The sequence below is a fragment of the Galeopterus variegatus genome, unplaced genomic scaffold (assembly GCF_000696425.1).
Source record: "Galeopterus variegatus unplaced genomic scaffold, G_variegatus-3.0.2 Scaffold201, whole genome shotgun sequence".
In the NCBI taxonomy this organism is placed as follows: Eukaryota; Metazoa; Chordata; class Mammalia; order Dermoptera; family Cynocephalidae; genus Galeopterus; species Galeopterus variegatus.
Window position 1 is genome coordinate 764,894 of NW_007726312.1, and position 21,998 is coordinate 786,891.

General features: G+C 45.2%; 1 protein-coding gene across 1 annotated transcript in view; it reads left to right on the forward strand.

Moving 5' to 3' along the window:
- The window catches only part of LOC103584905 (phosphatidylinositol transfer protein alpha isoform-like), a 28,285-nt gene that overhangs the window by 2,064 nt on the left and 4,223 nt on the right, over positions 1 to 21,998 (forward strand). The window contains exons 2-7 of the mRNA XM_008565720.1: positions 3,038 to 3,068; positions 7,678 to 7,823; positions 11,013 to 11,104; positions 16,074 to 16,081; positions 17,186 to 17,260; positions 18,926 to 19,009. Coding sequence (XP_008563942.1) covers positions 3,038 to 3,068; positions 7,678 to 7,823; positions 11,013 to 11,104; positions 16,074 to 16,081; positions 17,186 to 17,260; positions 18,926 to 19,009 — 436 coding nt within the window. The remainder of the gene's footprint in view (positions 1 to 3,037; positions 3,069 to 7,677; positions 7,824 to 11,012; positions 11,105 to 16,073; positions 16,082 to 17,185; positions 17,261 to 18,925; positions 19,010 to 21,998) is intronic.

Consider the following 21,998-nt stretch of genomic DNA (forward strand, 5'->3'; position numbering starts at 1 on the left):
AAAAAAAAAAAAAAAAAAAAAAAGGAAGAGGAGGCATTTGGAAAAAAGCTTGGCATTTGGAAAAATTTCTTGGTGCTTGGGGACACTTGGGTGAGGAGTCCAGAAAATACTGGGCAGGGTCTGAAGTGATATTAGGGAGTTATGGCGATGGGAAGTTACCAGGGTGGAGGACAGTCCAGAGAGTATGTTTGTGAATAAGTGTACCTATTATTGGAGCTCGGGAGGACCAGGATAAGGGTAACCTCTTTCTCTAGGTGATTCTCAGTCTTGGTGCAAAGAGATGGGGAAAGTGCTCTGAGAAATTGAGGAGGTTTCCATAAAGCCATTAATTGAGGAAAGACATTGAAGGGTGAGGGAGTTCTTGAGTGGTGACTGAGGGTGACGGGTGGGAAAGTGGTGACTTCCGGTAGGAGTTAGAGAGAGATAGGTTTGCCCCTGAAATCCAGGTGATTGGGTAACAGGTGGGAATGTTGGATTGCTAAATCTTTCAAGTACAAGATAACCCATCCCTGAAGCTCATGGTTCCAAGTAAACATGACAGGGCTTTTTTTCCCCCCAAAGAGGAGAAATTGGATGTGCACATGCACAGCCTTCAATGAAACTGTGCTTCCTTGGAGGGGGAGAGTAAGTGGGCAACATTGGGCCAGAAGTCCAAAAGTGGGCGATGTCCAAGTAGGGAGCAACTTGTGGAACTCTCTTGGTCACAAGGCAGGTGTACAGAGGGCTCTTTCCATTTGTCAGTGAAGGCATTTTGTCCATCCCTACCAGGCTTGTTCCTTGGAGGTGTTTAGGACATTTAGGGCAAAGTGTGGAGTTTGGATAACAAAGGGAGCAGAGACCCAGGTGTCATCCCAGCCTGATACCTCATCTGAAGAGCATTATTTTGAGGCCCCACCACCTCTATTTCTTGACACCCAGTCTGGTGGTGAGGAGGAAGAACCTTAGGATGCCAACAGGAGGAGAACATGGTGCACTTTGTGTTTTAATCTTGAATGTTCAGACTAACAGGCTTGTCCCATTCTTCTGATCCTTTTTCCTATTTCCAGATGACCCTAGAATCTGTAGCAATCTGTAGTTTTGAAAAGAAGGACAGGCAGGGAAAGAAAGGGACCTTCAGAAGACATCTGAGTGAGTTTTGAAGAAAGGTACTCCTCTCCCATTCTTTGTTCTCCTCCCCTTGAAGCCTGTCAGGGAAAGGCCCAAGGTGCTGGAGGTATGGAGCCTGCCTGGCACCTGCGTTTCTTTCTTGCCTTTCTTGTGCCCCGTGTTTGCATCCCTGGGTGGGACAGGGCAGGAGGGGGTGCATCTGAGACACTTGGCTGTGGCTGCAGCGCTGCAGCTCTAGGAAGGGTGCGAGTGAAGGTCACACTACAGTGAGCATGTCTCTGGTCTCAGCCCAGCAGCGCCTCTGTGACCCCATCCTTTGGAATTGTACCCTATCGCTGCTGAAGTGGTTTTGTTTCCAAAGAGCAAGGGAGAAATGTCTGGGTGTGCAGCTGTAATGTAAGCAGCCTTAGAGCATCCTGTCAGGAACTGGCCAATGCCACTCTCTTTTGTGGGGAGACTTGGTGCCCACCCAAGGTCTCAAGATTGTCCCTGTTGATTTTTCTGACACTTCCTCTAACAGGATTCTGCTTGATTTGATTTATATAAATTCTTGGATGTGATTTTTGCAGCTATTCTTGAAGATAAAAGGCTTGTTGTTTTCTAGGAAGTTTCTTCTAAGGGTGCAGAAATTCTGGCCTCCAAGTTGGGAGTATTTTTTGCATGGTTGGCTTTCTCTAATGTGAGGAGAGCATTTAGTGGCAGCATTCAATAAACTGGAGGATTTACATTATATGAGTCGTTCTGGAGGAAGGGAGTTGGTAGCAGGCAGTGAAGACTTGGAGCCCATTTTGCTTTTCCTGCTACTTTTCTGCGTGGTGCCTCGCTTTTAGTGTGATGTTTCCCTCAGACCCGTCTGTGTGCTTCTTGCTTCCTGGGAGACCTTCATGGAACTAGAAAATAGCTATTTACCAGCCTGCAGCAAGGAGCCTGACTGGCGAGCCTACTGCATAGGAAGGAGGGCATAGCAGCTCGTGCTTCACCAAGCATGCAAGACACAGAAGCGCCCAGCAGGTTCCAGCAAGGGTCTGGGGACTGAGAATCCAAGCTTGGGAACTGGCTTGGCTTGTATGAGTACAAGCACAGGTTTTTGTCCCAGCTCTCTGAGCTCGCAGCTTTGTACTGGGGTTTGGCTGCTAATCTGTGTTACAAATGCAAGCCACCTGGAGAAGTGCCACTAGCCCTTGTACTTCTGTGCAGTTCTGACTCTCATGGGGACTTAGCTGGCCATGGCTTCTCCATTAGGTTACTAGTGGTACCTCAAACAGTTAATTGGTGATCATTGAAATGGAGAAGAAAAAAAGAAAGCGATCAGTTGGGGTGCCTTCGGACAGCTTCTAGAGGTTAGGATACAAGTTGGGTGTTCTCTTTTGGTGGCTTCGTGGTAGTAGCTTGTATTGTAATATCCTGCCCCAGAGCAGAGGTGGTTGGTATGTGCTCTTAGGGTGATTAAGCCTCCAAGGGGCTTGGCCCTTTCCTAGTCTTTCACCTTGAGGTCTGTCGTTGGGAGGTTGGGTCCACAGAGATATAAATCCCCAGGGCCTGATCCTTTGGGTCTGACTCCTCATGGTGGGTCCTCTGTGTTAGCCTCTCTGTTTTACTAAACTTATTGGCAAGACTTGTTGGGAAAGATATGGATGAGGGAGGGGGAAAAGAAGACAACTCCAAAATTGAGGCAGAGACCTGGGATGTGGCTGGTGGGTGGTAGGGGGGACAGGTTTGCACTGAATCTCAGGGTTCTAAATGGAATGCCAGAAGGGCACAGAGGCTCCTAGCCTCAAAGCACTCTGAAGGCTGTTCTCTGCTGGGTTTTTATCGGTGAGTATAGTGTCATACGCAACAAAATGTTGTATACTGTTCTAAGGTGATGCTTTAAGAGCCTTGGGCAGGTTTCAGAACCTCAAATTGATACTCTCCTTTCCCTCTCTTGTAGTCGAGTCATCCTGCCTGTGTCTGTAGATGAGGTAAGTCGTTTTTCTTTCTTATCTATAGTTATATATAAGTGCTTGTGTCATTGACTAAGTTGGGCTCTGAGTGGCCATACTGTTCATAGAGTTTTCATATTTGTTCTAACACAGAGATAACCAGTGCTCAATGCGAATTTTCCTGGTGCCACTTTGAATAGAAGGAAGGCATTCATTTTTTATATACAGGCAACTGTGTGCAACCTGCCCCAAACTGTTGGCATGCTGGATGACTTTTGAATAGAGACTAAAACAGCCCTTTCTACCTGATAAGACTGTGTCTTTGGGGGGCATGTTATTGATGGGATTGTGTGCATTTCTGAGACCTCCATGACTTGGCTGGGATGTCTGCATGGCTCTCTCTGGTTGTGCAACAAACCAGCAGGGCAGGAAATCTCTGAGGCCCTCCCTAGCCACACTAGGTAACTGCTGGAAAGACCAAGACACAGAACCTTCCTTTTACAGAGGGCAGGAGATAACAAATGGTTTTAGCTTGCCCTCTGTCCCTTTATGGTTCTCAGGTCTAATGACCTGTGTATGGGGATCTGGCAGCAGTATTTACCATAATAAGGTTCATAGACCACGCTGACTCAGAGTTGGTCTCTTGGACGGTAGAAAAGTGTCACAAAGCCTCCCTTGTCCCTCCCTTCCCCTGAACTTCCTCCAGTCATCTCTCCTGGTATAACCCTGTTTTATGCTTCTTTCTGAATCCACAGCACCACTCCACCCCCCACCAGTTTCCAGTTAAACTCAAGTTTGGGTGAAGTTTGTCAGCCAGTATAGTGCCCCCAGTCACTGGGCTTCATCTCTCTCTCCTGCAGTGTTAGCATGAAGCTCCTGTGTTACCTTCCACTCTGTTCCAAATATGAACTGGATGTTTGAAAAATGAAATCACACCAACAGAATCCGCAGCAGTCTTTAGCTGAGACAAATATCCAAGCTTGTTGGCCCCCAAGAGGAGTGGGCAGGGATTGTGGGGCTACATGTCTGAGAAGAGCTATGGAGACCTGGGAGAGGTGGCCAGAGGTGGGCCTTGAACATGAGGTGGCGGTCTGGGAAGGACAGTTATGAGAAATGAGACTGGGGAACATGGGGAAAAGAGGGGATAACTAGATAGTTGCTGTGATCCCTGGAGGCACCTGAGATGTACCTGGATCCAGGGAACCAGGTGCCTGGGCTGACAGGTGTTGGCTTGGGGGGGTCCTGTTAACCCATCTCATTTGGGGGCCTTGCTGTCTTTATTAAAAATAGCAAGTGATGATTTTCCAAATCAGAAGGCCAAGCAGGAAGACCCAGCATGTCCCTTGACCTGAAACTTAGCTCTGGGAAGTCCAGTGACTTCCACTCTGCTGTACGGGATGATCCCACACGCCCGTTCAGGAAAATATCTCCTAGGAACTGGCGTTTCCTCAGTGTGGTGTTTAGGGGTGAAATGGATCTCTTTACAGGGAGTTTCTTGAGGGAATGAAGGGTAGGAATGTCTCTGAGAAGTGCTGCAGATAAGGAAGGCCAGGACTGTCCTGGCGCACCTCTTGGCTGCTCTACAGTAAGGCTGGAGGGGCCAGAAAGCTGATTGTTAATGGTGGGGTCAAGAATGGAAGGAAAGGGGAACTCTCACCTTGAGAGTGTCCACAATTGGCAGTTTTCAGCTTGTGATGGTTTTTTTGCAATATTGAGAAAGGGGCGGGGTAGGGTGGGGGTGGGATAATCAAAGCCTAAACTCTAAGCAGAAGCTTGGGAAGTAAGCGCTGGTTAGGATTCATCTCTCTGTCTGGTGATGGTCAGCCCACTCTCAGCAAGAAACCACTGACAGGAAAGCAGCACATGGCCTGTGTAGGATTGAAATGGAAGCTGCTCTTTTGATGGCTTGAATCTTAGTTCCAGAAGATCAGAAAAATCTTGAATAGGGAGCCTGAAGAAGAAACAAGTAATGATCAACCTTCTCAGAACCTTTATCAATAACCGCATCCTGACTCAACAGTTCGCATGGGCACAGCCCACCATCATGTGACTGGTGGATTCACTTCTTAAATTGGAGGCCATGACTTGAGGCCCTTGGAGCTTTCTGATTTGCAGGGAAAAGAGAAGAAAGAGAAAAGAGGTCATGTTTTTATAATCATCCTGATGGCCTGAATCAATATTTGGGGCATAATTAGCTTCTGGCTGGCAAGAGCCTTTGGCCTAACATGGCACAGGGTTTCTAGGCATTCTGCAGCAGAGCAAGAAAGCACTGGCTGTCATGGGTGTGTCCACAGTGGTTCCTGGCTCAGGTCAGCCCACCCTCTACTGTGGGCAGGGCTATTTTACTTTTCCTTTCCAGAGATTCATGGCACCATCCCTCTGTGGTACCCACCCTGACGGGATCATGTGGGTAGGACCAACAACTGTACTATTTTTTGTGACATGTTTCATGTTAGTAGTTGAGGCCACCTACTACATCTTCCTGAGCTCCCAATCCCAGATTGCCAAAGTGGTGGAGTTTGTTTTTCTCAGCTGTCTTAGTTCTTTAGGACAAAGGAACAAATTTCAAGGGCAGGGAGCATTGTCCTAGGCCTGAGGAGGCTTGGAATCCTGGTCTCCTTGGGGTTGTTTATCTGATTTAATGCTCTGATTCCCACAATTACCTCCACCCCTTCTGAGTCTGGCTTTCTCAGGGTGCTCTGACATGAAAAGTATCCCTCACTTGTAGCTTATGCAGGCCAGTCTGACTTACCCCTTTGGATTAACAAAACTGCCTTCACTTGTCTCATTGGGATTAAAGGATAAGAATATCAAGAGAGATTAAAGGGGGAAGATGCCAGCCAACAGACTGATCCTCTTAGAGCCTGCCGTCTGATTCCTGCAGTTGAAGAGAAAGCAAATGAAGGCGATTAGTCTTTGCCTGGGGGCCCCTCCCCACGCAGCTTCACCAGCCAGCATCCCTGTCCCCTCCACCAGGCCCTCTCCCCAGTCTGCCCTTTAGGATTGCTGAGTCAGTGCTTAGATGTTCTCATGACTCTTCTCTGAAGCAGAGTTACTGCTCCTTCTTAGGAATCCCTGGCTCAGCCAAATCCTGACTCATTTGATAGTGGTTTTCATGTGTGCCTTGGCTAGGGGGTGGACTTGGAGAGGCACAGGGACAGTTTGGGGTTCCATGGGGTCATCGAGGCAGCAGTGAGATTGCTCAGGATTGTCATGGTCAAGGCTCTCACCTAGATGTTCCTCTTTATGAGATTAACTGAGCCTTGATTGCTTGCCTGGGCCTTTCCTTGGCATTTTGTACTGGGTTTTTGCTTTGGAAATTAGGGCTTTTTCAGCTTTGTGGTGAGCAGCAAATTGTCCTGATCTGCTGCTTCACCTTCCAGACTTTGCCCAGAAGTATCCCTGTGGTGCTTAGGAAGCTTCCTGGTAAAGCAGGCTTTCAAGTTTGAGGGGAAGCAGCCCTGAAAGCTGCTCCTTGCTGTTGCAGGCAGTGGTTTAAGTGGCAGTTGCCCAGAGGTACAGCCTCTCTACTTTAATCCCAAAGAGAGAAAAGCCCTTGTCTTTCACCCCTGGGAGTACCAGGAGGTTGGGAAGGGAATGAAGAGGGTGAGGAAAACCTTAATTCTCTCCCATTTCCAATGTGTTAAAGTAATCAAGTACCTTTTCTTTTTCTCATACTTCCTAACTGTTGCCTGCTTGGCCCTGGCAGCAATGAGGAAGATACATCCTTTGGTAAGATGTAACTTCCTGCATTCACTGTTGCTCTTCATTCCTTCTTCATCTTATTTTTCTCTCCAGACACCTTCCCTCAGAAAGAAAGGGGTATAAGAGCCACTGCCCATGTCATTGGCCCTAACACCAAGTTGACCTGAGGGGGTCAGAGGAGGCCAGTGATCTTGACTGGTTGACTTGGTGGCATGTGACCCAAATAAAGGAAAATCAGGCTTTTGCCATCTAGTAACTGCCAACACAGAGGGTGTACCCAGCCAGCACAGACTGTGGGGTAGGAAACTGTACTCTCTAATACAGGAAGCACTTGCAGGAATCTGGAAAGCGTCAGGAAGCTTGGTTGCCCAAAAGACTTTTCTTTGAGCTGTTTGTGGGGTGAGGAGGGGCCCAACACTGGAGGAAGAGCAGTAAATGAGCCAGTTTTATAGCAGAGGTTGTGGATTTCATAGGGCACTGGGCACCTTCGCTTGAAAAGAAGTCATGTCTTAGGATCTATTTAAATGAATGGGATAAGGAGATTTCTAGCAACCAACCTAGCTCCTATTTTGGGGTCTTAATACCCTAGGCAGGCCCAGGGCAAAAGCTTTCTTGGACTCTATAATATTTGCTGGATGGTGGTATGAGGTTAAGTATATTCTTCTGCCTCTTTTTTTTTTCCCACCTGCCTCTTTATACCCTGATGGGTGGTGTGGAAATGGGAAGGACAAAATTAAACATACCTAATGGCTAAAGAGAGGCCATGGAGCAGCGTTCTCATTGCTTTGGGTGGATTAGGGCAAGGCACAGTGTGCACCTCCAGAATGAGCTCCTAGATGAAGGGACACCAGGGTGATCTAATTGGGCAGTTATGGGCGTCTGCACTATGTAATTGTTGTGAAGATTCTGTGTTGAGAATATGCCTGCCTCTCTGTTCCATTAGTATCAAGTAGGGCAGCTGTATTCTGTGGCTGAGGCCAGTAAGAATGAAACGGGTGGTGGTGAAGGCGTGGAGGTCCTGGTGAATGAACCGTATGAGAAGGACGGTGAGAAAGGCCAGTACACACACAAGATCTACCACTTACAGAGGTATGTGACCGCGGCGGCAGGGCCTGGTTTGGAAGTAGTGATAATGGTTAATTGGGGGTGTTTCTAGGTTCCTCAAGTTGCTTCACCTGTGAGGAGAGTGGTCATAAGTGTTACTTTGTTCATTTAAAGATTTTTTTTTTTTTTTAAATAAAAGTAATACTTGCCCCATCAGGCTCTCAGTCCCCAGAGGTGAGCGTTTAGTTTCTTGTGGGCCCTTCCATTGTTTGTGAGCATACATGGGTTGTTTGTGTGTGTGTGTGTGTGTGTGTGTAAACGGGTGTTCGTTTCCGTTATTGTTATTTTATGTAGATGGATCATACTACATACAGTTCTTTGCTCTTTTGTTACTTGTTATATCATAACTGCTTTTCCCCATCAGCATATGCTGCCTTACTCTTTTAAAGTACAGGTAATATTCATAGTATTACATTGTACAGATTTGCTTTAAGTTGTTTAACCAGTCCGCTCTCAATGTGTATTTATAGTCATTTCCAGATGTCCACATACTCCAGTAAAACTCCTTCTGTGTAAATCTTTTGATGTACTTGTGTGTGTAAATCCATAGTAAGTGTTCCTAGAAGTAGAATTGCTGGGTCAGGTAGTATTTTAAAGTCTGATATTGTGAAATCAGCTGCCAGAGAAATGTTGGTACCTCTCTTTGGGTCAAACGCATACATATTCTTAAATGAAGCTTGAACTGATTTGTGTACCAAAATCCATAGCAAACTACAGAAATTTGCTAACCAAAATAGTAATATTTCAGTAAACTATGAGCTGACCCCAAAGACACTGAAAGCAGTAGTAAATATACATCAGTTGAATGGAAGTCAAACCAAGCGAGTTTTAGAAACTATCCAGAACTGGAAAAAATAAACCTGAGTCTCTTTTTTTTTTTAATTGTAGTAAACAATACATAACATAAAATTCACCATTTTAACCATATTTAAGTGTACAGTTTAATGGCCTTAAACACAATTACATTGCTGTGCAACTTAAATCTGAATCTTAATTTCTACTCACTAAACTGAACTGAAACCAATTTCATTTTCTTTCTTTTTTTTTTGGTGGCTGGCTGAACCCTTGACCTTGGTGTTATCACTCCACGCTCTAACCAAGTGAGCTCATCGGTCAGCCCAATTCCATTTTCATTTGGTAAAATCCCTGATTTACTATAGTCTGCTGCTCTGGTGATGGAAAAGTGCTAACCCAGAGGGGTCCAGGATTTTGCAGTGCTGGAGCCAGGAGAAGAGCAACACTGAGAAGTGGAGAGAAATTTCACCGTGATCCCGTTTCTTGTCAGTGCATGCTTTTTCCACCATGCCTCCTGCTGCTGCTGCTCTGCCCCTGCTTTGAGTTGACTGCCAGCCAACCCTTACTGAAGAATAATAGTTGATTAAAATAAGACTCAAGATATGCCTTCCCCATAGCGTATCTGTAGTTTTTAAAGAGGTCTCTGAAAAAAAAATGGTGAGGTTGATATTTAGGCCAAAGGAGCCAGTTGGTTCCTCAAGACTCAGTTGGTCCAACCAAAGTAGCAGAGAGGAAGTCTGTACATAGGGGAGTGGGACCTGTCTCACCCTCTTCCTTGCAAAGGAGACTATAATTTTGAGCTGCTACCACTACTCTTTCCTTAACACCAGAACACCCAAATTAAAAAAAAAGAAGCAGCCAATAGTGACTACCACCACCACGTCTCCTCATGAGGACAGAAGCCTTATTCTGTCAGCCATCTAGTTGCACAAATCAGAAACGTGAACTCCCCACCACACTCTTCCTCGTCCCTTATATCAAATCAAGTTCTGTCGACCCCATCTCCTTAGTATCTCTAGCATGTCCATTTCTTTCCATCACCTCTTTTCTGGATTACTAGAGTGGCTCCTAACGTTTCCCTGCCTTCCATTTCTCCACACAGCTTCGAATGTTCTGTCTGGAAGATCTGTTGCTCCCCAGCTTAAAAGCTATAGATGGTTTTCCTTTGTGCTCAGGATGAAGTCCATGCTCTCTAATGTAATTTATGAAATCTTTTATGACCCAGCCTCTGCGTATTCTCTTGTATTCCCTGCCTCATACCTTGTACCAGCTACTCTGGACTTTTCTCTTTTTCTCCAAGCTGTTCCCAACCCACTCCCTTCCTTTTGTCCAGTTTAGTCCTATTCTCTACTCCCTGTGTTTGTTTCATCCTGACTTTTCCTGAGGAGCCTCCCTCACCATGTTCTCACAGTGCTGTACCCCCTGGAGCCCTGGGCTCCCCCCATATGGCACGTACTTGCAGCGTGGTCATTTGCCTGGTTAGTCACACTCATCACTAGACTGTAACTCCTTGAAGGCAGGAGCCACGTCTGTTTTCTATGTGTATCCCCATTCCTGGAACATAGAAATGTGTATCCCCATTCCTGGAACATAGAAATACTCACCTAAATGAATGTGGCAGTGAGTGAGTGCATCTCAGAGGATACCTCTGAGTGCTCAGAGCTAGCTCTGCTGAGGTTAGCTCTTTTTTCTTAGGCCTGAGGCACTGAAGCTGATGAGTTTGCTAGAGCCTGCTAAAGACTGTCTGGATCACTGGTTGAAAACCAAGGAAAAGGAATATATGGGCCTTTTTTATAAACAAAATTGGGCTCATACTGTATATGTTATTCTATAACCTGAGATAAAAAGAACTAAGTAGAAGAAAATATTTTGTCCTGGGAGGCAGATGGCCCTTAGGCTCTCCTGGCCTCAGAACTGATGAAAGCAGATCAGATTATCTTGGATCCCATATTCTGAGTTAGTCAACCAATCGCCCTGGCCCATAAACATAGAGTGGTATGTGCTTGGCTGTATCTCCTTTGTTTCTTATCCTTGTACTGTGTAGTATAATGCCCTTGGCCTGGTGAGCTCTGGACAGATGTGTAATGATAATGTCATGGCTGATAAGCCATGACAGGTAGCCTGGGGTCTCATATGCTGTCCTGTTCCTGGTGGGTGGTGGGGCAAGTTGTGGGTGGATTTAGTAGCCAGCGAGCAGGGGTGGCAGGCTTGACAGGTAGCGTCTCACATGCAAGAGTAACCTGCTTATCTCATGGAAAGTTACTTGTCAACTCCCCATTGAAGAAGCTGGGGTTGTGGCCCAAAGAATGTGATGTAAAAGCCTATTGTCTTCTTCCTCTCTCCTCCATTTCTCTTCATAACCCCTTTTTTTCACTATAGCAAAGTACCCACGTTTGTTCGAATGCTGGCCCCAGAGGGAGCCCTGAATATACATGAGAAAGCATGGAATGCCTACCCTTATTGCAGAACCGGTGAGTGCAGACTTGGCTAGAAGCTGGAGTTTGGGCCCCAGGATAGATGAAGGTGCAGTCAAGGGGTGAGAGCACGTCGGGGCTTGTGTCCCAACTTCACTTTCCAGATTAAGCCAGTGAAAGTATGAAGTTGGGGGCTCCCTCAGCCTGGTGGTGAGTGTCAGTGTTGTCCAGCACAACTTGGTGGTCAACTGGGCGGGAACCACCAAGTAGTCATGGCCTGAAATGTCACAGAACCAGCCCCTCTTATTTGGGGATGGTATGATAATTTTGATTGCTTTTACTGATTATAAAAGTAATGTTCTGTGGAAAATAAATAGAAACAGAAGAAAATAATCACCCCTAATTCTTTCATCACTAGATAGTCACTGTTAACATTTTAGTAATTTTTTTAGCCTTATTATTTTTTTTAAATATAAAGAAATGAAATTTATTTCTTACAGTTTTGGAGGCTGGTAAGTCCACAGTCTAGGGGGTGCATCTGGTGAGGGCCTTCTTCTGGGTGGGAACTCTCTACAGGGTCCCATGCAGCCAGGGTATCTCATGGCAAGAATGGCAAGAGTGCTCTTTCTAGACCTTTTTTTAGTGCATATATACAAGTATATATATGTACACACATACATATATTTAAAATCTCCAGACACATTTTCTAGACAAATTTTAGATGATATGACTACAAATTTTTTAATTGCTCATTTTTCTTCAGTTAAATGGAGAAGATTTTTCCTATCTACTATTTTTTAAAATTTATAATGGCTCATAGTATTCCATCATATAAATGTACCGTGATCTTTTTAAGCCACTCCCCTACTGTTAGATATTGAATTTTCTAGTTCATTTTTTTTTCCTTTTTGTCTTTTTTACTGACCGGTAACGGGATCGCAACCCTCGGTGTTGCGCCCGCACCATGCTCAACCAGTGAGCGGGAACCAGTCTCCACGTGGGATCCGAACCCTCGGCGGGAGCGCCGCCACACTCCCAGGTGGCGCACTCTCCAGTGCGCCACCGGGCCGGCCCGAATTTTCTAGTTCCAATGTGATATATTTGTGTTTGGCATGAAAAACAGCATTGAGGCCCAGGAACTCTTGAGAGAGGCAGTCATAGGAAAGGGCCTGCAGAGTGACCTCCCTGCCCCGGGGAAGGGCCAGGCCTAGACACCAAGAAAAGACAGCAAAGGGAAGATGATGTTGTTAGGGAAAAGCTGAAATAAGCCCAGTTTTTGATGACCAGGGATTTAGAAACAGCTATCCCGCAAATGTTTTATATACACATGGAGTGGTCATGGCACATTTTTCAGGCGTTGGGGGGTGTCACTACTAAGTGCTCTGAATTGATGGCTTATGCTGAACCAGCATGTTCTGTAGGTGAGGGCAGGGGTGAAACTTTCTTAATCTTGGCCATTCTCCTGTCTGGAGTTTATGAAAAGGAGAGAAGAGATTTGAACCTCCACAGAGGACTTTCTTTTCTAGTCTAGAAATTCTGGGATTCCTTTTGAGTAGTTCAGACTCTTAGCTTTCCAAGATTCCTAGGTTTCAAGGGCCATCTAGGAGTAGACCTCTTGGAGGACCCATACTAGTACTGATTCATATCCCGGGAGGAGTCCCTAGAAGTCCCCTGGAACTTGTCCTTGAGGTGGGTGACCTTTCCTCCAGCCAACCTTCATTTCTTGGCACAGACAGTCTGGCTGTGGGGTCCTCCTGCCAACCTCTGCTTACCTGCACTGCCTTTACTTGCTTTATTTGTTGGGACCTGGACTCCCTAGATTGTATCTTATGAGGATATAATCCTTATGTGACCCATGTGATCCTTATCCTGTAGACTTTAGGAATGTCTAAAGTCGAGAACACAGGGTCATTGCTCTTTCCAATTCTCAGTGGCTCTACACAGGTTCAGGGACCTTGTATCAGGAGATGCACAGTCATTGGTGAGGCCTGGGATGTGTAACAGTTTTATTGCTGTAACTGAAAATGTAAACATCACTGCTCCCTAGGCATCAGGCAGGAAGCTGTTAAATTCTTGGAAACAAGGCACACGCACACATTCTTAAAAGACAGTGTGCAGTGTGGCTGGGTGTGTCTGGTCTATGGCCAAAGGTGAATTTTCTTGCTGTCTAAGAGGGTTGCAGTAAGCATGCGTTGTAAGAACCTTAACCAACTTGGCATAAGGGAAGCAAAAAGATAGCGTGGACTTCTCCATGCCTGGGGCGGGGTTCCGTGTTCACAGCTTGTATGAACTGAGAGATGCCACTGTCCTCTGTGTAGTTCTGGGGAGAGTGTGCAGTGCTGACATGAGCATTTTTCTAGACAGCAAATGTTAGTTTACATGTAGACCCTTGGCCAAAAGGAAAAAAAATAAAAATGTAATTTCTAAATACTGTACCCCATGAAGAAGAGAGAGAGGGACTGGGGGAGGAAACATTGGTTTCTTCAGTGGGTGCTGACCTCATAGAATCCACCTTCATGCAGAATGAGTATATACAATCTTAGATCTGTTCAGTTTGATACTTGCTCTTTTAAAATATAGGGCTGGCCGGTTAGCTCTTTTGGTTAGAGCGTGTTGCTGATGACACCAAGGTTCGATCCCTGTACCCGCCAGCTGCCAAAAACAAAAACAAAAACACAAGAGATATAAATAAGCAAGAAAGGCTGCTTTTCAGTTCTCTCTGGGGGTCAGTGGGAGAGAGGTGATTAGTTCAAACATTTTAGCTTGGCCTAAGTAGATCAAAGTTTGAGGTGAGATGGCTAAAGGAGCACAGAGTAAAATTCCCCATGCCTTTTGGAGGGCTCTCACCTTATTCTGAGTGGAATGAAAATAGATTTGGAATACACTACTCATTATCAGCTTTTTCTGTTTTCTCTCTTTTTCTGTCTCTTTTCCCCTGAAGCTGATGGGTTAGGACATGTGGAAGGGGTAAGATGGGGGTTGGTGTGAATGAAAGTGAGAAGAAAAAAAATGTTTTTCTTTCTCCTTCCACCTCTCCCTCTAACCTTATCACTTGGCTGGATACAGTATCACTAAGCCATGCTTTAAAAATACCTTATTGTACCAACCAGCTGCCAAAATAAACAAGACTTATTAAGGGCTGGCTGGTTAGCTCCGCTGGTTAGAGCATGGTGCTGAGAACACCAAGGTCCAGGGTTCAATCTCTGTACCAGCTAACCACCAAAAAAAAAAAAACCCCACAGAAAAACCTTATTAGTCTTATTTGGAAAGCCTAATTTTCCAACTACAAAGGTTTTCCTGCTGCTTTTCCCATGTATCTAGGATTATGATTTGAGGAAAAGGGAATGCTGTGAGTGCAGAGGTGTTTGGCGGGGCAGGGAGGGCTAGAGGTCATGGGTTCAGAAACCCAATTCGTCAGAATTGAATGCATATCTGTTCCTCAGTGTCTCACAAAGACTGATGAGTAAAAACCCCAAATGCCAATCCATGAAGTTATATTGAAATACAAAATTATGGGGCTGGCCCGGTGGTGCACTCGGTAGAGTGCGGTGCTTGGGAGCACGGCGGCGCTCCCGCCGAGGGTTCAGATCCCATATAGAGACCAGTCCGCTCACTGGTTGAGCGCGGTGCGGGCGCGACACCAAGGGATGCGATCCAGTTACCAGTCACGAAAAAAGACAAAAAAGGAAAAAAAAAAGAAAAAAGAAATACAAAATTACTAATGAAATCAGATATTCCTGTTGGCTGATCAGGGCATTCTTTCCTTGTGGATTCTTCTATTTGGGAAACCAACTCATAATCAGAATACCAACGTGTAGTGAAAAATGTCCATTTGGTTAAGTGATCAGATTCTTGTGTCCATTGATTAGCACATTCTGTCCCTACAGAGCTAAACTAGGAGAAGTTTTCTTAGAGAACATGGATTGAGAATAAGATGATTAGTTGCAGAAGCTTAATGGATAGTGTCATCAAACCAGGCCAGCCTGATGCTGCTGTCTCCGTTATGGAGATGGAGCTGCTAGATGTGTCACAATGCAGGCCAGGGCTCCTGCTCCATGACAGCATGGAGAATTTCTGACAAATTGGCCTCTTTGGACTTCCCTTCAATGGGTATTATACCCATCATTTCCTTTTTTTAACACTATTTTCTTCAAGCTGATAACAGGGCATTTATTTCAATTACAGGTCTTTTACTTATACTCTTAATCTAGTGCTTCCTTAAAAGTATCTTTCATTGGATTTTGAGAAATTACTGACAGTTTTTTGGGTTATTTCCACACATGGTAGATCATATCCCCTATATTTCAACTTTTCCTCATTTCAGTCTCAGAGGTAACCTTAGTTTCATTTTTAGAGTTAGGGAATTTGTTAGCCTTATATATTTTCCAAACAATGGCAGCGTGGCATCTGTTGGAAATTGAGATAGCTCCTAAACTGAGAGGGGACAGAACAAACAGGGCCGTCATCAGGAGGAGAGCTAGTTGGTTCCCTAGTGAAACGAGAGCTGCAGTAATTTTCTCTGATAAATAATTGAACTCTGTTTTCCGAGGGGGTCCCATTACAATGAGCAGGAGTGCACAGCATGAGAGGTTTGGTTACAGTGTGAGGAAGGATGCAGAGGACAGATAGACAGCACTTGGCCTAAGGCAGCCTGCTCTGTGCCCTGGGAGGTGGGGGCGGGCACCCAGGGGATGCTCTGATGGCAGAGTGATGGGTTGCAGTGCCCCAGCTGATCAGAGCCAGTTCCTTTCCTTGCCCTGCTGGAAAGAATCCCAAGAAGCCCATAGTGACATCACTTTAATTAAACTCCAGATTTGGTCTTTGGGGACTTTTGTATGAGTAAGACTTGAGGGTTGACACATTGAAGTATTGCTGGCTCACTGGGGCTTGGAGGTGACTATGGAGTAAGCCACAGGGAGTGAAGAGCTCTGCTGTTCATGGTCCTGGGCGGGGGTGGGGGGGAAGATTTTTATTCATCATCATTAATTTTTTTCTCTCTTCTTTCCATGACCTTGCCTTGGAGCAGTTATTACAGTAAGTATTGTCAGGGGAGTTGGACTTGTAGACGATTTATAAGAGAAGGAGAAATAAAAATGTAACTGCATTGGAGGTCCGGGGTATTCTCTTTCCCTTGGGTGACATTTGGAGTTGTTGAGGCCCAATCCTTTCTATCCTAATGAGGAACTTGTTAATTGGCATGGTGGCCTCCTGCTTTAAGCTGCCCTGGCCTTTGGCTTTATCAGGTACATCCTGGCTCTCGGTCTTAAGTGTACAGAGTGACTTGAGGCTCTCCCTTACTGTCCTCAGGCCATGCCTTCTTAAGAGTTGTATAGAAATTTCAGTTCAGCTGATCTGATTGTGACGTCCCTTTCTCATCTGGGCATCTGTTGATCCCAGTGAGCACTGCCCCTTGGCAAAATTATGAAGTCAACAGGATTCTCTTCCTTGACTATGCCCTTTGTCATTGGCCTTCCTCTCCACCCTTTAGCATATTTATCCAAGTGCCTTGTCCCTGCTGGTAAACAAAGGCAGTTTCAGGGAAACTAATTCTTGTTGAGAACTTAATGGGTTGGTTAACGTGTTCTTCCTTTGAGTAGTTCTGATTTTTAAAAAGCACTAAGGGAGGGAGACAGTAATTAGCACAAAGGGTTAAATTTCTGAGAAGAGAACTTCAGGCCTCAGCAAAAGGCTGGTTGGGGGGAAAGGGGCCGTGGCAAATGTTTTTGTTTGGTTAAGAAATCTTCCTATGTTCTTTGCACACTACTAATTAACCATCAGCACCCTGTGCATAAAGTAGTATGGTAGAGTGGTTAAATAATATGGATTTTGAAGTCATACAAGCCTGTTTTTGAGGCCCAGCTCTGTCATGATTCTGTGGCCTTGGACATGGTACCTAACCTCTTTGAACTTTAGTTTCCTCATCTGTAAAATGAGGGTGATTTACAGACCACACAGGCTGAGAGGAGGATTGAATGAGATGATGCATGCCTAGCATACTGTGGGCTCCCCAGTCAAGTTAGCTATTATTATAAGGCACAGGCTGAACTGTCCCTACTGCCCATGATCTAGTAATGGGAGATGGTTACTCTCCAACTATAAGCCTGGTGACTGTAAGGTATTTTTTTTTCTCTCTTCCAGAATGAGTACATGAAAGAAGACTTTCTCATCAAAATTGAAACCTGGCACAAACCAGATCTCGGCACCCAGGAGAATGTAAGTAGTACTTCCCAATAGTCTCAAGGATTTCCAGGGCCCAGGGTGAGGTTTTGAGGCTCTGCTCCATGGCTTCTCCATCCCTGCTGTGGGGTCCTCTCTGTGGTCCCCTTTTGCCTGTCCAGGAAGGCAATAGCTTCTGTGTAGACATGTCCTACCAGCATGGGACTGCTCAGTCTCTGATTTGCAAAATGTGATCTCTAAGACTCCTTACAAGGCCTTCTTATAGTGCTTAGATTGGTGTAAAATGCAATTCCTGGCACAGAGGAACTATATTTATTTTTAAAATATCAAAGTCATAGCTTCTATAGAGCACAATTTGCAATAACTCCCAAAATTTAAAATACACTTATCTTTTACCCCAGCAATTCCATGCCTAGGAATTTATTAGACAGTTATTTTCTCACGTGTGTGAAATAACATATATAAAAGGAGATTTATTGCAGCATTCTTTGTGTAGCCAAAGAATAAGAACACACAAGAGGTCATTGGTAGGACACCATTAAATAAATTGTGAAGCAGCCAAATGGTGGTGTGCTATGCAGCCATTAGAAAGAACCAATAGGGAACAACCTTCAAGATACATTGTCTAGTGAAAAAAGCAAGATACAAGACTGTGTATATGTGCTACCGTTTGTATTAAAAGAAAAATTATGCATGTGAATGTTTGTATATGTACAGAATCTGGTAGCAGTGGCTATTACTAGAGTGGAGGCAAACAAGAGGAAGAGTTATTCTTTATTGTATCCTTTTGTATATTTTGGATTTGTGTAATAAATTTGTATTATGTATGTGTATAACCTAATCAAAATAAGCAGTATATGGCTAAGCAGGCAACCTCTCCAGGAGTGTTTTTAGTCTTTATCAAGGAGGAACATACAGAAACGGTGTAGACACTGTAGGTCGCTCTGAGGGTATTTTGACTTGCTGAAGTGGTATTTAGCCTGAGAAATCATAGCATTCATTCTCAAATTTATGTTTACTTAAAATCCACTCTGCCTGGGCCAGCCCGGTGGCGCACTGCTACAGTGCGCCGCTTGGGAGCATGGCGGCGCTCCCGCCGAGGGTTCGGATCCCACATACAGACCGGTTCCCGCTCACTGGCTGAGCGAGGTGCGGGCGCGACACCGAGGGTTGCGATCCCGTTGCCGGTCCGGTCCGGTACGGGCGCGACACTGAGGGTTGCGATCCATTGCCAGACACGAAAAAAGACAAAAAGGAAAAAAAAATAAAAAAAAAGACTGTGAGATTCATTTTCAGTGATTTTTTTCTTTTATATAAACTATTCATTAAAATCTGTGATTTTTTTGATTGAGTGCCAATAATAATTGTAACAATAACTCAATCCAAGGGAAGTTTTTTGTTTGTTTTGTTTGTTCTTCTGTGTTTTTGTTTGTGTGTTTGTTTTATACAGAACCATATGGTTACTGGGTAAAATTTAGATTTACACATTTATTTTTTCAGAGGCTATGATAGAGTGACCAATAAAATACTTTGAATCTGTAAACACTCTGCCATTCCTTTGGATAATTTTGCATATAATTCTTTGCCAGTAGGAATTTCATATTTATGGCTATGGGAGTAGCTGTTCCTAGGTGTCCATTCTGGGTAAAGAGTGTTTTGTAGCTGACAAAAACTGCACAGTGGTCCCCCTTCTTCCTGCAGGTGCATAAACTGGAGCCTGAGACATGGAAACATGTGGAAGCCATATACATAGACATTGCAGATCGAAGCCAAGTACTTAGCAAGGTAGGAACTATTTAAAGATGGAGGGGGGCTTTGAGATGCAGAAATGACTTCTAAATGATAGGGAAATCAGGGGACCATACCCAACTTGGCTCAAAATGAAGTTCTCACTGGTTTGAATTGTTTGTTTTAATTTTTAAGTTAGTATAAGAGTTAGGGATACCACCAGGAAAACAGTGACCCAAATTTGTGTGTCCTGTTTGGCCTCTGGAAATTATAAACTGGACAATGCAGGTGCTGTAAGTAGTGTTTTGCCCTGCTGAAGTGATGCTCAGCCTGAAAAATCAGAGTGCTAGTTCTCAAATTTATTTTCTAACCCAGTAATTAAAAATCATTTATTGCCTGTTGTTTGGAATACCCTCTTAGGTTCTTTGGGCTCGGGCCAGGGGTGCAGAATACATAAAAAGACAGGAAAGTCAGTGGTGGCTTTTCACAGTAACAAACATTGCAGCAGGTGCCCAGAAAATGACAGTCTACTGCTAGACCATAAGCTTGGTAAAGACAGGGACCAGGTCTGTCCTGCTTGCTGTCTGTTGTGCTCCCAGAAGTATTTGTTCAGGGAGTGAAAGGGTTAGATCCTCCCTCATCTATTACTATTCTTATTTGACAGACACCTTGTTGGGATTAGGAGACAGGAATTTAACCCTCTGCCCATTGATAAGGAATATGTGTTTATTCTTTGCATCCCAGGAATATGATATTTCTTTCCCGTGGTCGCTCTGTGCATTTAAGATCTTTCGATTTGTGTACTTCCAAAAAGATATGAAAAACACTTTGTGCTTTCTTGGCTAATATCCCTATCCCCACCCTCAAAAGGTTGGTAGATTTTTCAAAAAACTTTTTACTGAAGTATAACATATGCAGCCATACTACCAGAAGGTATGGTTGTTCGAGTATTTTGTCAACTTTGATTGTTCCGTGTGAGTGAAGGGAAGCAGTGGTGGGGAAGATTTTTATTTTTAAGCACACCTAAATAATCTCCTTAGCTTTTGGAAATACTTTATGAATGTATGTGTGCAATTTATTGTCTTTGTTATTTTTGTTAAGTAGATTCTATAATGAGTTTACTTTTCTGGAGCCCACATTAGTCAATGTAGAGGTACAGTTGAAAATTAAATTTTTGGGGGGCTGGCCTGTGGCTCACTCGGGAGAGTGCGGTGCTGATAATACCAAGGCCACGGGTTTGGATCCCATATAGGGATGGCCGGTTAGCTCACTGGGTGAGCGTGGTGCTGACAACACCAAGTCAAGGGTTAAGATCCCCTTACCAGTGGTGGTAAGGGGATCTTAAAAAAAAAAAAAAAGAAAGAAAATTAAATTTTTATTGTGTTTAATTAACAGAGAGAATTGGCTGCATTATAAATCAGTGAAGTGAGGCACACAAAAGGATAGGTTCTATACATTGACCATATTGCATAATGATTTTATTAAAGCAAGCCAGAGGGGGACTGGACTAGAAGATTTCAGGAATTACGGCCAGTTGTTCTCAGCTCTAGCTGTGTTTTAGAATCACCAGCAGAGATTTAAAAAAATAAAAAATCAGGGCCGGCTGGTGGCTCACTTGGGGGCGCGTGGTGCTGACAACACCAAGTCAAGGGTTAAGATCCCCTTACCGGTCATCTTTAAAAAAAATAAAATAAAATTAAAATTAAAATTAAAAATCCATGCTGCCCTCACCTGCAGATGTTCTTATTCACTGGATTTTATGTGAGGTGGCCAAGAGATCTGTATATTTTTTTTTTCGTTTTTGTCTTTTTTACTGACCGGTAACGGGATTGCAACCCTCGGTGTCGCGCCCGTACCGGGGACCGGCAACGAGATCACAACCCTCGGTGTTGCGCCCACACTGCACTCAGCCAGTGAGCGGGAACCGGTCTCCACATGGGATCGGGAGCGCCGCCGTGCTCCCAAGCGGCGCACTCTCCATTGGCCACTGGGCCGGCCCACACAGTTGTCTTAAACCTCCAGCTTCCCCTCCCAGGACCTACTCAGCTCCCTCTCCAGTCCTCAACACACTGGGAAGAAACCAGTGGGCAGGCTGGGGAAGGGGCCACACCCAAGGCTAAACCTAGTCTCTGGGTCCTGATGAGAGGGCTGTGGGTGTGGGCCAGGGTGTATGACAGCATCAAAGAGTCTTTGCTCAGGTGGGGGTTAAAGCTCCCATGCTCAGGGTGGGGCTGGCTTCCCACAGGGGCCTAAAAGGGTTAATGAGCATGTGGGCGTAGGACAGGTACATTTAGGACAGCCCGGAGGTGGTGGCATGGAGCCTGGATGCCCTATCCTCACCTCAGTTGCCCACCAGGCAATGGGCACAGCTGGTGCACAGCAAGGTTCCCACCTGGCCTGAAGCAGGTTAGCCAGAACACCAGAAAGCCCTGCTGGAGCATGCTGCCTTACAGACCACTGCCTCCCCCAGACCCTGCAAGACTGCTAATGGTGGAAATCTCAGGTCACTTTGAATCAGCCAAGAACAGTCATTTCCGGAAAAGAGGCTCTCCCCCTAGTGCTAAAGAGTCCCCAGGCCTTGGGGGAGGGTCCAGTTGGGTCCTCTGTTTTCACATCTGCATGAGTCCAGCAGCCTTGGCCCTCCCACCCACAGGATGGTGGGGAAAAGTCCCGCTTTCTAGGGATGAAGGACAGGAGGGGGCTCAGCTAATAACAGACACAGGACTCCAGGAAGGTTGGGAACCTGCCTCTGAGGGGGTAGGAGCTGAGGGGTACTCTTAGCAAGCCCTTCCTCCAGCCACTCCAGTTATTTTTAGCTCAGCAGGAGAGTGAACAGTGTAATGAAGGTAATGAATATTCACACACACAGGGGACTTAAGATGGCAGCCCAGAGAACACATGCATGTATACACATGGCGCAGGTATGCGCACCTGCACAGACATGTCCTGCAACAGATGAGGCACTCACCAACAGGGTCCCACATGTCCCACCTCCCCTCCCCACAGCTGGTAGCCCATTTCACGGGTGGTGGTGGGGTGGGGGGGT